This window comes from Lycorma delicatula, chromosome 1 (genome assembly GCF_047948215.1).
Source record: "Lycorma delicatula isolate Av1 chromosome 1, ASM4794821v1, whole genome shotgun sequence".
NCBI classification, from domain to species: Eukaryota; Metazoa; Arthropoda; class Insecta; order Hemiptera; family Fulgoridae; genus Lycorma; species Lycorma delicatula.
In genome coordinates, this window is record NC_134455.1 from 178,588,417 (window position 1) to 178,605,535 (window position 17,119).

Sequence of the window (17,119 nt, forward strand, 5' to 3'; positions counted from 1 at the left end):
GAGTGGAAGAAGTGTTAGGAGAAGACCAATTATTTTTCAGGAAAATTATTGGGACAAAGGAAGCAATTTTAGCACTCAGATTAATAGTAGAATGTGGATTAAAGATAAACAAACCAACATACTTGGCATTTATAAACCTAGAGAAGGCATTCGGTAACGTAGACTGGAATAAAATGTTCAGCATTTAAAAAAAATTAGGGTTCAAATACAGAGATAGAAGAACAATTGCTAACATTTACAGGAACCAAACGGCAACAGTAATAATTGAAGAACATAAGAAAGAAGCCGTAATAAGAAAGGGAGTCCGACAAGGATGTTCCCTATCCCCGTTACTTTTTAATCTTTACATAGACCTAGCAGTTAAGGATGTTAAAGAACAATTTAGATTCGGAGTAACAGTACAAGGTGAAAAGATAAAGGTACTACGAGTTGCTGATGATACAGTAATTCTAGCTGAGAGTAAAAATGATTTAGAAGGAACAATGAATGGCGTGAATGAAGTCCTACACAAGAACTAACGCATGAAAATAAACAAGAATAAAACTAAAGTAATGAAATGTAGTAGAAATAACAAAGATGGACCACTGAATGTAAAAATAGGAAGAGAAAAGATTATGGAGGTAAAAAAGATTTGTTATTTGGGAATAGAATTACTAAAGATGGATGAAGCCGGAGCAATATAAAATGCTGAATAGCAGAGGCGAAACGAGCCTTCAGTCAGAAATATAATTTGTTTACATCAAAAATTAATTTAAACGTCAGGAAAAGATTTTTGAAAATATATGTTTGGAGCATAGCTTTATATGTAAGTGAAACCTGGACGATCGGAGTACCTGAGAAGATAAGATTAGAAGCTTTTGAAATGTGGTGCTATAGGAAAATGTTAAAAATCAGATGGGTGGATAAATATGACAAATGAAGAGGTGTTGCAGCAAATAGATGAAGAAAGAAGCATTTGGAAATATATAGTTAAAAGAAGAGACAGACTTATAGGTCACACATTAAGGCATCCTGGAATAATCGCTTTAATATTGGAGGGATAGATAGAAGAAAAAATTGTGCAGGTAGGCAACATCTGGTGTATGTAAAACAAATTGTTAGGGATGTAGGATGTAGGGGGTATACCGAAATGAAATGACTAGCACTAGATAGGAAAACTTGGAGAGCTGCATCAAACCAGTCAAATGACTGAAGAGAAAAAAAAAATCTGAAAGTAAATGTAGATTTATTTTAAATCACCATGCCATTATTTTTATGCAAAGTACAATAAATAAATGTAAGTAAATAATTTTAATTAAATAAAATGTATGATATGATTAATGAATCACAATTAATTATTATTAGTGAATAGTATTTATTTAGCTTATTAACTTGTAGTTAAATAAAAAAAAGTAATAGAATACATCAATATTCTAATTGTTATTATGAATAAAATATATACATTTAACATTAACGATTGATTAATTAATAATATTAGGCAAAAAAAGAGGTATTATTTATCAACTTTTTCAATTGGATTAAGGAACTTTTAGTACCAATTATCAGCACGTTCTTCAAAGGAGTTTCTGAAAGCCCTGTTGTTAATGGTGACCATTCTCCAAAAGGTTAGGAAACCATTTTAGCACGTAGATGAATAATATCTAACTTTTCCCCTGTGACATGATAAGTGTTTTTTATGAGGTGATTGCAAAATTTTATTATTTTGTGTGTTGTGTCTGTATGTACCTTATATCTATGTATGAATGACTGTGAAGTCTGTTCAATTTAGTATTTATTGCAATCAGTTCAATTAATACACATTAAATGGGTATAAATTAAATATATTCTAATATTTCTCTTTACATGTGTATGAGTATACATTTATTTTGACACATTTACCTTAACATATCTAGTCATCCTACAGAGTACAAACAACAAACATGCTGCTAGCTTTCTTACACAAAGTACACACATCTTTAACAGCTGATAGACTAATCTGAAGATTCAATACAGTAAAATATGTGACAATATTAATGACCACATTCTCATTTACAGACAACATGCTGCATAAAATAAGAAAAAGATACACATAGTAATAGGAAATGCATAACAGACATCAACGTTGTGCTAAGAAACATAAACCCAGTCATACAAAATTTCATATTTTGAGGAAAAAAGGTTTATGTGTCACTTTCAAAATTATAATCAAAGTACACAAAATTATAAAGAAAACTAATAAAACAATACAACAACAAACACAGTAGCAATCCAGTAGGATAAAATTTTTACACTAATAATTATACTAAATAATACATCAGACAGGCTGGTTGCCCATTCATACACAGCTACAAGGAAGTATGGACAACAAAGTCAACTTTTTCAGTCATGTCATAGAAAGCAGAACTGCCATGGCAAAGATTTAATCACAACATTCAAATTTTAAACATAGCACATGAAAACCGGGATATCATATTGTTCCATTTGAACAATATGGAACACAGTAAACTGTAGTGCTTTGTTTTAACAAATACAGTAAGTTTATTTAGAAAACATATTAAATGAACAAAAACTACAATACAGGTTGATTACATTATTTGATTACTTACTACTAATGGGGATTCCTAATTTTTTAAAGATGGCTACCATTAATGATGGTGCCACTGGAAACTCCACTGAAGAAGGTGCTGATTATTAGCTCCAAAAGGTCCTATGGTAAAACAAGTTTCCAAAAAGAAGGTATTGATAGATACTGGGCATAAAATAACTAACAATAAACAATGAGGACTGATGGACTGATAAATTCACTGTGACAAGTTTTTCTTATATGAAGCAGCCAATAAATAAATAAATTGAAAGCATAAATATAAAGTAAATGTACATTTCAATATTCTGTACCAGCTGGATATATTATTAGAATTTAAAATATAATTAAACGGTACATAAGAATAGCATGAATTTTAAAAAGATTAATTTCAGTAAAATATATTTACATGTATATACATTCAAGGAGATGTCTTGGAAATTTTAAATGGAATCTTCCCTATGTTTTTAAGGATATTGAAACAATTATATCTACATTTATGATATATCTTGTCCATTCTTCCAATAAGCTAATGAACAATGACAACTGCCAATTTAAATATAAATATTAACTGCTAATTTCAAAAACATTTTTAACATAACTAATATTTTATACTGAATTTTTTAATGTAGCAGATCATTTTAGCACTTTTTTTATTCTTATATAACTATTTCTAATCTCAACTGAACAGGTGCTACAGTCAATTAAAGTTCAATAATAAAAGTTAATTAAAAAAATTCATTAGTTAATATAGTGAGTATCCAGTATCTGGAGTACCTAACTGGGAAATGGTTCAATACTAAAAAATCTGATATCACAGTTGTAGGACTTTCCCGTCAACTATGGCTTGTTTCTGATGCACAGCTTACACACACAACTTAATTTAAAATATTTATCATTTTATTTAAATATCATTTACTTAATTCAATGATTCTAAATAAAGCATTCATGCACACCATATTTAATTTGCGCGGGTGTGGCGGTACTAGCAGTGACGGTTGGCACTAACTAAAATAATGTAATTTCACAATTTCCATAGAACAAATTTTACTTGTATGGTCAGCAGATTGGTGTAGCCATGAGGCTTAACACACCAGGTACCAAGTCAACCAGGTGATTGAGTTTGAGACCCAGCCAGACCAACTTACTTTTTTAAACTTTAAATATTAATCATTTATTTAATTCTACTATTCACATGTGACATCACCATGTAACAGATGACTACAACAGGATTTTTTGGGGTGGGAGTGCAATTTTACAATTTTTTTTGTTGCAAATACTGTTATTTTTTAATTGTTACCAAATGTACCTAAGAAAAATATGACCTTAATTAGGCGAAATCTTAAGATGCTGAGGGTGACCTTGCTCTACAGCCTCACCTCTGTAATCTTTTAAGTTGAAAATTTAATAGCATTAATGCCCCATATAGTGATGTAATCTGACCAAGTTTGGTCACAATTGGTCCAGTAGTTGGAAATATAACATGATTAAAGGCCGACACCAAACTCACACATGTACATATGAACATTAACATCCAGAAAATTTCCATTGGTTTTTTGGGTTCCTTAGGTGTCAAAATGTCAAGATCCAATTAAAACCGCATATGCCGTAATTGGAAAAAATGAATGGTTGAGGGGACAGGAAAGTAAAAAAGTAATAACAATAGCAATGATAAATAGTAATAAAATAACAAAAAAAAGTATATTATTAATTTTGGTGTGGTATTTCTATGCTACAAGTAAATTTATTAATTATGAAGTAAAATTAAAAATAAGAATTTTCCGGAATTTAACTTTTATTTTATTTAAAATGAACTTTACAAATATAAAAAACTGGATGTATTAGAAGTACATTTTTCTAGTAACTAAAATTGACATCTAATAGCATCTGTCTAATAAGAAAAATATCCAGAGACAACGCATCTAATTGGAAAGTTAAAAGAACAATTGGTGATTTGCATATGGGCAGTTTGATTAAAAACAAGACTTTGTAAAAGATATTGTAACAGATCTATTAAAATACGTCAAAGTTGCTTCTGAGTCATCTATAAGGGAAATTTCTTGGCTATTCAATATGTCAATAGACATAGTAGCTTGATTGTGACTTAGTAGAAGGCTTGAATTTTACAGCTGGGTTAAATGAAAACTACCCCAAGTTTCTGACAAACATCATCTGAATAGATGAAACAATTTTTTAAACAATGGTTTCATCTGAATAGATGAAACAATTTTTTAAACAATGGTGTGTTTCACAGTAAAAGCAATGTCTATTAATCAATACAAAACCTTCTGGTTTTAAGAGAAGACAGTAAGCAAATGAAATTTAATTGTAGGGTACTAGATTAAACAACTGAATATTATTCAATTTTTACCATGAGAATTTGAGGGGAGCAGTTGCTTGAATTTTTTGAAACTATTTTACTAAAACCTATTGAAGGTGTGCTATTAAACACAAGGATGCAATTATGATTAGCCAGATGGACCACCAGCACACAACTTTGTGGAAGTAGTAATATTTTTAAATACTCACTTTTTACATAAACAGTTGTGATACATGCCCATAAGGTGAACTTGGCCAGCAAGTTCACCAGATTTGTCATCATTTACTATGATCTGTGGGGGGTATTAAAAAAAAACTGTACAAACCTGGAGTACATCAGCAGAAGAAATGATGGTAGGAATAATGGAATCTTGAACATCAGTCATCACAAGGCATTGTGTAAAACCATGAATGATATTTACAGAAAAGCACTATGTGTAATGGTAGACAATTTGATAACTTGTTGAGAGTCCCTGCATAACTCAAAAGAATTCTCCTTTTATTTTTGTACATATTTTTTTATTTTATAGTATCTTAATTTCTTTGTTTCTGTTAAATACATGTATGTACTGTAATTAGCTGTTTGCTCAATATGTAGTTTCTATAATAAAATACTGGCCTTTATGTGGATTTTTACTTCACTTATGTCATTTGTTAATTTAAGATGAAAAAGTACTTGAAAAATGTCATATTCCATGATGTTATGCTTTTACTGCGATTTAAAACAGCTATTAGGATATACATTTTCCTACATCTGCTTTTTAATAGAAGTAATAAATTTTATCAGTTTTAATTGGCTGTTAAACCTATGGGTACATGGTTGGATTTAGAGACTAAAAATGGCGGCAATGAATTGCATAACTTTGCTAGTCAAGTTACATAATTCTTTTTTTTTAATATCTTCTTTTTAACAGTTTTGAGCTCCCCATCAAGGGAGGAGTATTAAGTTATTTTAATGACTTTACTATTTAACAAAATATATTTTGAGCATTAAAAAATTGAAATTGCAAATAAACATTTTTATTTTAGGGGCTGCCTGCTCAAAGGAAAGCATTTAGATAAAGTTAATTTTTAAGAAAGTAATCCCTAAGTGGTGATAATAAAATTAAAAAAAAAAAAAAAACATTTTAAAATTGTTTAAAAAATACAAAAGATACTGGTATAATTCTAAATAAACAAAATTGTAACTTTCTAAGACAGGGAGAATATTTTTGGCTAATTTCTTTTCAAGAAGTACTACAGAGTAAGGGCTATCAAAAAACTAAGATTTTACATTTTAAATGCAATTGGTAACTTGCAAGATGGATTTAAATTTAAAACAGATTAAAGTATATATTATATATACATATATATGTGTTTTTTTTTTGTTACCACAGACCATTGGAATAGGATACGCAAAATATTTTATAGTGGTTTGAAATCTTGATGTAGAAAAGTATAGATGAAAAAAACTCCCATTAACTCCTTTTCTGAAGCAAGATGTTTTTTGTTTTTTTTTGTCTTCAGTCATTTGACTGGATTGATGCAGCTCTCCAAGATTCCCTATCTAGTGCTAGTCGTTTCATTTCAGTATACCCTCTACATCCTACATCCCTAACAATTTGTTTTACATATTCCAAACGTGGCCTGCCTACACAATTTTTCCCTTCTACCTGTCCTTCCAATATTAAAGCGACTATTCCAGGATGCCTTAGTAAGTGGCCTATAAGTCTGTCTCTTCTTTTAACTATATTTTTCCAAATGCTTCTTTCTTCATCTATTTGCCGCAATACCTCTTCATTTGTCACTTTATCCACCCATCTGATTTTTAACATTCTCCAATAGCACCAAATTTCAAAAGCTTCTAATCTTTTCTTCTCAGATAATCCGATTGTCCAAGTTTCACTTCCATATAAAGCGACACTTCAAACATACACTTTCATACACTTTACATACACATTACAGAAGCTGTAGCATTACACATGCCCAAAATGAACATCATATTCCCCTGTTGTAAATAAGTATGGCATTACTTCAATGGCAAACCGATCACATTCAAACTAAAATTCACAAAATACCTTCGCTAACGACAGCACAGTAGCAAATATACTTAATGTATCTTACAGAATGATTTAAACACTAACAATATTGTGCATTGTTGATCGGCTGTTATTATTCTATTGCTAACATTGAAATAATAATTTTTCAAATAGTTAATGTATTTCTGTTATTAATAAAAAAATAATTGTTATCAAAGTAATTTTTATTTTACAATTGTGTAATTTCTAGTTTTTTAAAATGTTTAACAGTAAATTTTGTTTTTACAAATTTTTAACATTACCTAAAAAGAATTTGGTTTTTGTTTACATTAAGTAAGTATTTTTCTGACAAGATGTAGTAATGTACTGTTTCTAAATAAAATTCTAATTTTTTGTTATTTTTTTGAACTTATACATTTAGTTCAAAATTAAATTCTCTACAAGTTTTATCTGTAAATTACCCATTCAACAAAGTTATTGTATGTAAAGAAAATAGATTTTTTACCACAATTTATTGATTTTCACCCCAGATTTCTCAAAAAATACTACAGATACGGTTCTGGGACCTATTTTATTTGATTTTTTTAGTCAGGAACCATAAGAAATCACAAATTCTATTCCTTAATTAACGTCCTAAAAATTTCAATTCGACCATAACAGGGTAGCTGAAATCTTTCACTAGCTGTAAATCACAAAGGAATTTAGGAAATTTGTTTATATTATTTTTTTCTATTATTTTCTCGAGTAGAACAGGTTATGAAAGTCCCGAGTGAACTTTGTGATACAATCTGTGTATGTAGATATATACAAGGTCTGTAAATAAAGTAACGAGACTAGTTTTTTTGGCAGCCAAAGTGGCAAAAGTTAAAGTTACTAACAAACATAAGGTTATATGAACAGCTGATTTATATCAGGTATTAATATTTATAATCTATTGTTGCCCCGTGAGACATAAACAAACTTTGCATCTTCAACTTCACTTTTTTTCGTGTTCAAACTCACCACGTCTCAAAAAAGCAGAAATGAGCAAATCAAAACCATGTTAATTTGTTTCTTCAATAGTAATTGGACAATGCCTTATGGCATTGTCCATAAGGAGTTTTTGCCTGCAAGACAGACTGTAAATCAATATGTTTGCCAAGAAATTCTTGAAAGACTGCGGAAAATATTTGTCCGTGTGAGACCAGTCATCAAAGACAACTGGATGCTGCATCATAACAATGCACCTTGTTACACTGCTTTTTCAATTAATGAGTTTTTGGCAAAGAAAAATAGGAACTGTAGTTCCTCAACTATCTTATTCACCTGACTTGAGTCCCTGCGACTTTTCCCTGTTCCCAACTTTAAAAAAACACCTCAAAGGACATAATTTTGGAACAGCATAAAAAAAAATGTAACCGACCATCTGAAGGATATTCCAATTTCTGAGTTCCAACATTTGTATGAAGAATGGGAAAACATTTGAAGTGTTGCGTGGCTTCCTAAGGGGACTATTTTGAAGGTGATAGAGTCCATGTATAATTGTAAATAAAATTTTTTTCTGAACCAGTCTCATTACTTTATTTACAGACCTCGTATAGATATATGAGGTAAATGTATAATAATGTAAATATATGTATATCCACATATACCATGGTATATGTGGATATACATATATTCGCACATATATTTTATTTAGTATTACATGTTAATCGTTTTAGAAACAAGCATTTTTATCTGAAAGGACTTTTTTTAACCTAATGTCTGTTTTAAAAATGATATTAGAATACAATTTTTATACATAACACATACCCTATTTTTTCGCTTTAAATTTGTCCATTTGCATTCTGGTTGATGTTGAGTTGATAGATAACAGTCTTCATGTTTACATGTCGGCCATCCACATTCTGGACATTCTTTACTGGTTTCTGGTGAGATAAATTTTAAACATCCCAAACAGACAGGGCTTGTCACTTGACTCGGGCCACGTATAAGTGGTTCTTCACGTAATATTATTTCTCCCACTTTGATGTCTCTGCTTGCTATTAAGTGTCGTCCCAATGTTGCATCTTCTTTGATCTTCACAAAACAAACATACAAAATATTTTAAGTAAAAAGCAATTTTATTAAATGTACTTTTTCACAATTATTTAAATAATACTAAATGGTTATTTTAATAAATTGGAATATAAAATAATGCTTAAAATTCAAAATCAGTTTATAAAAAGATTTACTTAAAATCTAAAACTCCATGGACCACACTCAGAACATTAGGAGACACTACAAAAAATTAGCATAAAGTAAAGAATGATGAAGAAATAATAATTGATTTTCAAATAAAGAGCCACTCTTTCAACAGATTTAGTTTTGTCTTCAGTGTTTCTAAGGCAGAGATCAATTCCCTAGATGTAAACATGGTATCAAAGTTGTGATTAAAATATATATATATTTAGATATATATATATTGCATGCATCACCAAGTTATTTTATCTTGGTGATGCATGAAGAGAACTTTGAGTATGTAATGAATTTCTGTGTATCTTTTGATAAGTGTTACGTAATAAAAAGAAAATTTATCTGAAAAATAATTTTTTTATCTGAAAGATAAATCTTTCAGATTAATTCTAATGCGAAAGTGTCAAACTGATGAAGGATGTCGGTCTTAGTCATTACTTAGGAAGCTGTGTCAGCAGCTTATCGATGGCATTTGTATCACCAGAGATGAGAACATGGTCATTTGGAATGAAATCCTTAGATTTCTCTATCTCATGAAGTACAAAAGACAGACGGAAAACCTTCGGAGATTGTTGTCCAGTTTTACCACCACAGTTAGCAGGTAGTCCAGCACCAAACAATGCTCATAAGACCGACCAAGTCTCTGACAATGCTGCCAACAAGCAAAAGGACATGAAGGGGCTTTAGTAGCCCTTCGCTGTTTTAGTTTCCTTGATTTGATGATAATGAAGCTATTGCCATCAAGTGCAGTAGTGCATAACATAAATATATATTTATTTTAATATTTAAAAAATTTCATACTACGACTTCCCTTTAACAGAATTTCTTTATAACAAAAAATATTGCATTGAATTGTTACAGAAAGAGATTGGTGTATATATACCTCAAACAATACACAGGTATACACCATAAAACTCAATAGTGCAATCGCACAATTGAGTTTATGGTATAATCATACCAGATATCAGTACAACTATTATTTAAAAGAGAAATTGCTGTAATTATTTATCAACTCAATAAATCTAGAATAATGAGTGATATCATGACATTGCCTAAGTATAATAAGGCATTATGGAACATAACAAATAGAAAATGCAATTGAAATGTGAAAAGAGTTTACATTTGAAGATCTTGGGGAAAAAATATTCAAGAATTAATTAGTAATAAAGATGGGTTTGAAACTGAAAGATAAATGAATTGAATGAACCCACCAGGTCTAGTGATGAATGTGTCTTCACAAATCAGCTGATTTTGAAGTCGAGAGTTCCAACATTCAAATCCTAGTAAAGGCTTTTTACTTTTTTTTTTTTTTTACTTTTATTCGGATGTGAATACTAGATCGCAGATACCAGTGTTCTTTGGTGGTTGGGTTTCAATTAACTACACATCTCAGAAATGGTCAACCTGAGACCGTACAAGACTACACTTACACTCATACATATCATCCTCATTCATCTACTGAAGTAATACCTGATGGTGATTCCCAGAGGCTAAACAGGAAAAAAATGAACTGAATGATCTTCATGATAATTTACTGACTTGACAAAAATGTCAAGAATATTATATTCTCTAATTTTCAGATTAACCAGAGTTAAGTATATAAGACTGAAAAAGTTAAAGTATTGTACAATGTATGTTTATTTGAAAAAATAATACTGATAAAGAATGAACTGAAAATGGTGTTTTAATATGGGTTATGAAAGAAAAAGGTTATTTTTAAGAAGTTATGATTTGTAACCACTAAATTGAAAAATTGAGCTTTACATTACACTAATTAAACTTTTTTAAAGTGCAATGCAGGAGTTTTCTTCAAACATTGCTATTTTTGTACTGTTATTGTAAGTTACTACTGATTAGAAGAAAACTTGCAATAATTAAAGTAAATCAAATAATACCTTATTTTCCTGTTAGTTCAGCTTCAATCTTCAATAACTTCATTCAGAAAGTAGACAAAAAATTTTGTTTAATATTTTTAAGAACATCATTTTGGTTTCAGTAAGGTGGCTATAAAAAGCTAAAGGTTTGTAAAAACTATTTTGGCTTTCACCAAATGCAGGGAATTTTTTTTGCAGAATTTTTGTATTGTCAACATATATATTACAGTACATGTAGTTTCACAAATTCAATTAATAGAGGGAGAGAAAAAAAGGCTGTGAGAAACAAGAATTTCCATTAAAATGATACGATTCTTTTTATAAATATACACATCTAATTCACATAAAAGTAGGACAGTGCAAACTTAGTACTTTTCTGAAAACCAATTTTCCTAGAAATTCTTTCCTTTATGATTCTTTTTTGATGCGTTTGTTATTTGAGATTACAAACGTCATACAAAATTTAATAATATATTGATTGCAAATGCAAAAAATTACCTTTAGTGAGTCAAAATAACAGTTTATAAAAAATTAGTGTCATATTGAAAATGACCAAAAAGGTAAAAAACATAAACATAAAAATGATTAAAAGTGGATGAAACTAAGTGTTCTTAAATATTAATACTTAAATATATAAAATTATATATTACATATATATAATATTTAAATACGAGGGTAAGTCAATTATCATCCGCAATTTAATTATATTTTTGTTTATGTTGGTAGTACTGTCGTGTTGCGTAGATGACGCATGCGTGATTTAATTGTTGTTATGTCTGTGCAGGTTTGATGTTGCTAGGTTAGTCCATTATCGCTGCCCTGCCGTTAACCATGGCTGTTCCACTTTCTGTTTGCACCAAAGATGAGCAGCGTTCAGTGATCCGTTTTTTTGTGATCAGGGGCCGAAATTCATTGAAGACTTTCGGTACAGTACGGGAACAGTGTGTTGCCGCAACGAAGTGTCTACGAATGGATTGAAAATTTTAAAAATGGTCGCACAAGTGTTACGCACGACGAAGGAGCCGGACGACCGTTTACCGCCACAAATGAGGAAAACATTGAGCGTGCACGTGACTTGGATTTCTTAGATAGACGAGTAACTATTGATGAAGTGGCAATCGTCTGCAAATTAGTCACGGTTCTGCCTACGAAATCATCCACAACAGACTTCGGTTTCATAAAGTCTGTGCAAGATGGGTCCCAAAACCATCTGCCAAAAACATTTGGATCGCTATGGTAACGAATGGGACATCTTAGACATGTCATGGATCGAAACATGGATCCACCATTACGAGCCGGAGAGTAAACGGCAGCGTATGGAATGGAAACATCCAAATTCGCCCTGCAAAAAAATGTTCAAGACCCACCCGTCCGCAGGAAAACTGTTGCTTACGGTTCTTTGGGACTCACAAGGCCCAGTACTGGAACATTATGAGGAAAGGGGCACGACAATAAACAGTGCGCGTTACAATGACATTCCGAGAACTGCTATCGAAAAGTGTTGTGTTGTTGCACGACAGTGCCCGTCCACATGCTGCTGCCCACACTGCTGAAACGCTCCAGAAACTCAACTTTGAAGTACTGGCTCATCCTCCATGTAGTCCTGATCTTGCCCCTTCTGACTACCACTTGTTTGGTCCACTCAAAGGGGCATTAAGGCCGTCGATTTACCTCTGACGATACAATGAAAGAAGCGGTGCATTCCTGGCTCATAGCTCAACCGAAAACCTTCTTTTATGAGGGCACCAGGAAGCTTGTGCAACGATGGACCAAGTGTGTTGAAAAATGATGTACATGTAAGTTTGTTATTTGTATTGCAATTAAATTTATAACTACATTGCGGATAATAATTGACTTACCCTTGTATTAATGCTTTATATTAATTAACAAGTTATGAAATATTGAAATTACACTACCAGGAAAACAGGTAAAAAAATTGGCCACCTTTTGTGCAAAATTTTCTATAATTTTGTAAATGTTTTCTTTTAACAAAAGTTGCAACTTAAAACAATAAAGCAGAAAAAGGAAGGTTTGATATGCCATAAAACTCAATTTGTTTAGAATGGTTTGTAAGATCAAAAAATTTGATGTAATGAGTACTTGAAAAAATTATATGACAATCAGTATTACAGACTAGTTTATGAATATTAAAAAAAAAATGTATATGTTGTGTAGAAAGAAATATGTAATATAAAGATTTGTAGTAACGTTTACTTTGTCAATGATAAATAAAGTACACAGCTATTAATAAATTAAAATTTCTCTTTATCACACAGAATTTCTACATTAATTTCTCAATAAAGTCACATGAGTGTTCATAAGTAAACTATTTAATTAGCAACATTTTCAGAAAAGAATGCTAATCAGAAGAATAAATTAATTAACTTTATAATGATTTTGTTGTTCAATACAAAAATAATTGTAAGGTTGATCTATTGTGTACAACTTAATAATTAGATAAAAATATTTTGCAGTGTGGTTTGATTTTCTTGACAGTTTTTGTAATTGTACACCCTAAATTACAAAGATTATAAATATTTAGAGACTACGGCAACAGACGATTAGAAGAGCGGAATGGAAATTAAATGGAAGAATAGTAACGGCACTGGAAGCCTTTAGTAAGAAGAGGAAATTACTGTGTATGTAAAGTCTGACCTTACTTAAGGAAGAGGTCACCAAGTGCTATATATGGAGTGTCTTGTTATATGGAAATAAAACATGGATGATCAGAAAGAAGTAGAGGGACCAGAGATTGGCTTTTGATTCATGGATATGGAAAGGAAGGAGAAAGTAAGAGAGATGGATAAAGTAAAAATGAGGAAGTAATGAACAAGATTGAAAAAGAAAGAGCACTTATGAAAAAGGTACAAAAAAAGGAAAATGGTTGGGAAATGTGATTAAAGCAAGTGGAATCTTGACAACTGCTCTGGAAGGCTAAGTAAAAGGAGAAAGGAAGCGAGGAAAAAGAAAGATAAAGTAATAGATGAGGTGAAAATTGGAAACTACAAGGGGATGAAAGAGAACACTTGGGACAGAGATGGATGGAGAGAGCATTGGTGTAAGAGACCTGCCGCTAGGCAGAACACCAGATGTGTACTATTTGTAGGTTAGTTAAGAGGTGGCCTGAGAAAAATATTTTGTTGTAGTTAGTTAGGGACAAACTTTGGTCATCATCATCTTTTCCTTATTATTATTACGTTACAATCTGTAAGTAAATGATAATAAAATGGACAAGCTAATAGGCTATATGTCTACAACTTATGTGCAGAATGAAGCACAATACTTTAGTAAAATTATTCATTTACTGCTGTTACAGATCAGCTCGTCACAAATCTTTAACATGATTTAAGAAATCTTATAAATGTTTATATAAACTATATGTATTATTTAGTCAATCAATTTATTTACTTTAAATGCAATACAAATTAATATTGCGTTAATAAATACTGCATTACACATGTTATTAAAGAAAATTAAAAATTTATTTTAATAGAACTGCCGGTTGAAGATCTGAAGCAGATTGGTAACTTATGTAGCTGCACTAAAATTCTGTTAGATCTCTACTCAGATTCTGTCCAAGTTTAATGCAGATTCTTTCTGTTACTAATTATTGCAAATAATATGATTTTTATATATTGTGGAATTAACACACTTAATAATGTATATACTAGGAAAAAGGCAGGCCTATGGCCCACCGTAAAAATGTTACATGATTTATGATTCATTACACATGAAACATATCTTTTAAGATATGATTTTGCCAATTGCAACTAAATAATGTTCATGAATTTAGCACACCAACAACAAAAAAATTTTTACAATGAAAAACTTCAAAATCCTGAACATTTTTGGTTGCTTTTGAGTTGTGATTTTTTAACACAGGTTAAACACAGTTTTTAATACAGGCTAAGCTTTAACCCCATTGTTTTCCTTTTTATCCCTAAAACACTGATATAATTTTGGAGAAATCATTAGTATCAAGAAGTATAAATCGTTCGGACAAATGAATTGTTCGAGAAGTATGAATCGTTCATGTGCTGCATGCAGCTGCCTGCCGCACCACCATTGGTCCGCACTGCACCAGTAGTAGCTAAAATAAAAATGTGAGCTCATAAAACAAAAAAACAAACAAACCCACACCACCATACTTTTATATGGGAAAGAAACCTTAGCTTGTCATTTTTTTGGAAGCATCCAAAAAAAAAGGAACACAGAATTTAATAAAAAACATCCACTAATATATAATTTTATCAACACACTGAAAAGATAATATTTAAAGCACCGATAGCCAAGAAAAGAAACTAAATAAATTTTAGTTATAAAGAAATCCCACAGAAAGTGAAAGAAAAATAATATTGCTACAGTATCTATCACTCTACATGCAGGCAGCTGAAAAAGCAATTATTCATACGAACCATAAGACAGAGAGGTACAATTAAAAGATATCTTTTAAAACATTGACAGCAGGTAAACTAAATACATTAGAAGTAGCTCACAGAAAAGCACAACAATAAAAAGACATACAACTACAAAAAAAATCAAGGCAATTGTTAAATGTTCCTTGCATAAAATGAGCACTAAAATATAATAGCAAACAAAAAATCTTTAAAATGTCTTAATCTCAGTCATGTCATCTGCTACATCAATACTAATAAACTAACACTCAGTGTTGAGTGTTTGAACTTTCAGTGCTGCATAAATTATACAATCAATCAAACTGTGATGAACCATTATCGAGCAGTTATGTAGCAGTCATAGGGACATCATAAGAAGCAATGAGAATTCTATGGGTTAGCCAGTGTGCCCAAACACAATCAACATAGTATGATTTCTACACTGTAACTGTCTTGCCCTGGAGCCTTCATGGCAATACAGTGTCTTTAATAAATCACAGTTTGTATCTATCAACAGTCATAGATAAGAAAACTAAGAACGTCTCTGCATGAATAAGAACATGAGAAATAGGAATGTAGTAACAGATAATACTAATCTAAAGATATAAAAAAGTATTTTTATGAATATGTAACAGTTAAACACAGATATTATATTTATCTGAATGCTTCCTTGTCTCTGTTCACACTTTCCATTGTTTGGAGTATTTTATAAAAAAAACTTTATTACAAGGGACCCAGAGGGTGGTATAACTCTGTTCATTGGTTTGCAGTTTTCCATGGCTGGGAATGTTTTTTAAAATATATTTCATTGTATTTTTAAAATTGGTGCAGTTATAAATAAACTTCCAGTAAAATTCTTCTTAATAAATTTGGCAATAAAATTTATAGATGACTGACATAATGTCTAAAAAATCAGAGTCAAATTCAAGATGTGTGTAGAAATTTAAAACTGACCAACCAACTGTAAAGTAGGATTTTATAGCTATATACATTTTTATCTGCTTGTGTCTTCTAATTATATTAAGTTTTGCAATTTAAGAATATTTTCATATTTTTGTAACAATCTGTATACATTATTTAATCAAAAATTGCTTAAATCATTAAGGTGATTAAAATTGTTTTATAGTTAAGTTTCAATTTGGTTCTATTAAAAGTAGTCTAAAATAATTTTGTTTTTATGTTATAGCTGTCAATTACAGATTTTTATAAAATCAGAAAGCATTTTTTAATAAGATATCCCTCCTTATTGCTGATAAAGTTGGATAAAAGCTGGATCTATTAAAAAACACAACAAATTAAACATTCTTTAGAGCTTTTACATTACATGTAATCTTCTGTGAATCTGTATTTGATTGGAATAAGAACAGCTTTGAAGCTAGGAGCTTTACTATATTTAAAATTTGTTAAAAATTTTAAAAATAATAGTTATATTAATTAAAATGAACAATTCATTACTGTTAAGTGATATATAAAGTCTAAGGTTAGGTTAAAGTATATAGAAAAAATACATAAATTCATTAGATGGTAACATTAGAAATCTAAATCTTGCCAAGAATTTAATCTAAAATATTTGATTCAAGAGCCAGGATTTTTACTACACAGATACAAAAATAATTAATCAGTGAAGCAATATTATTACCTCACAAAAAACAAGTTGTAACTTTTATCTATTTATTGAAGTAAATAAATCTGTAATAAAATAAAAATTTCAATGTAAGATTACAATTTGTAACTGAACTG

General features: G+C 30.4%; 1 protein-coding gene across 4 annotated transcripts in view; it reads right to left on the minus strand.

Moving 5' to 3' along the window:
- SmydA-1 (SET and MYND domain containing, arthropod-specific, member 1) overlaps positions 1-17,119 on the minus strand; it is an 81,504-nt gene that overhangs the window by 23,071 nt on the left and 41,314 nt on the right. For all 4 annotated transcript variants that reach the window (XM_075367931.1, XM_075367922.1, XM_075367914.1 and 1 more), the window contains one exon: positions 8,689-8,955. In XM_075367931.1, the coding sequence (XP_075224046.1) occupies positions 8,689-8,955 (267 nt within the window). The remainder of the gene's footprint in view (positions 1-8,688; positions 8,956-17,119) is intronic.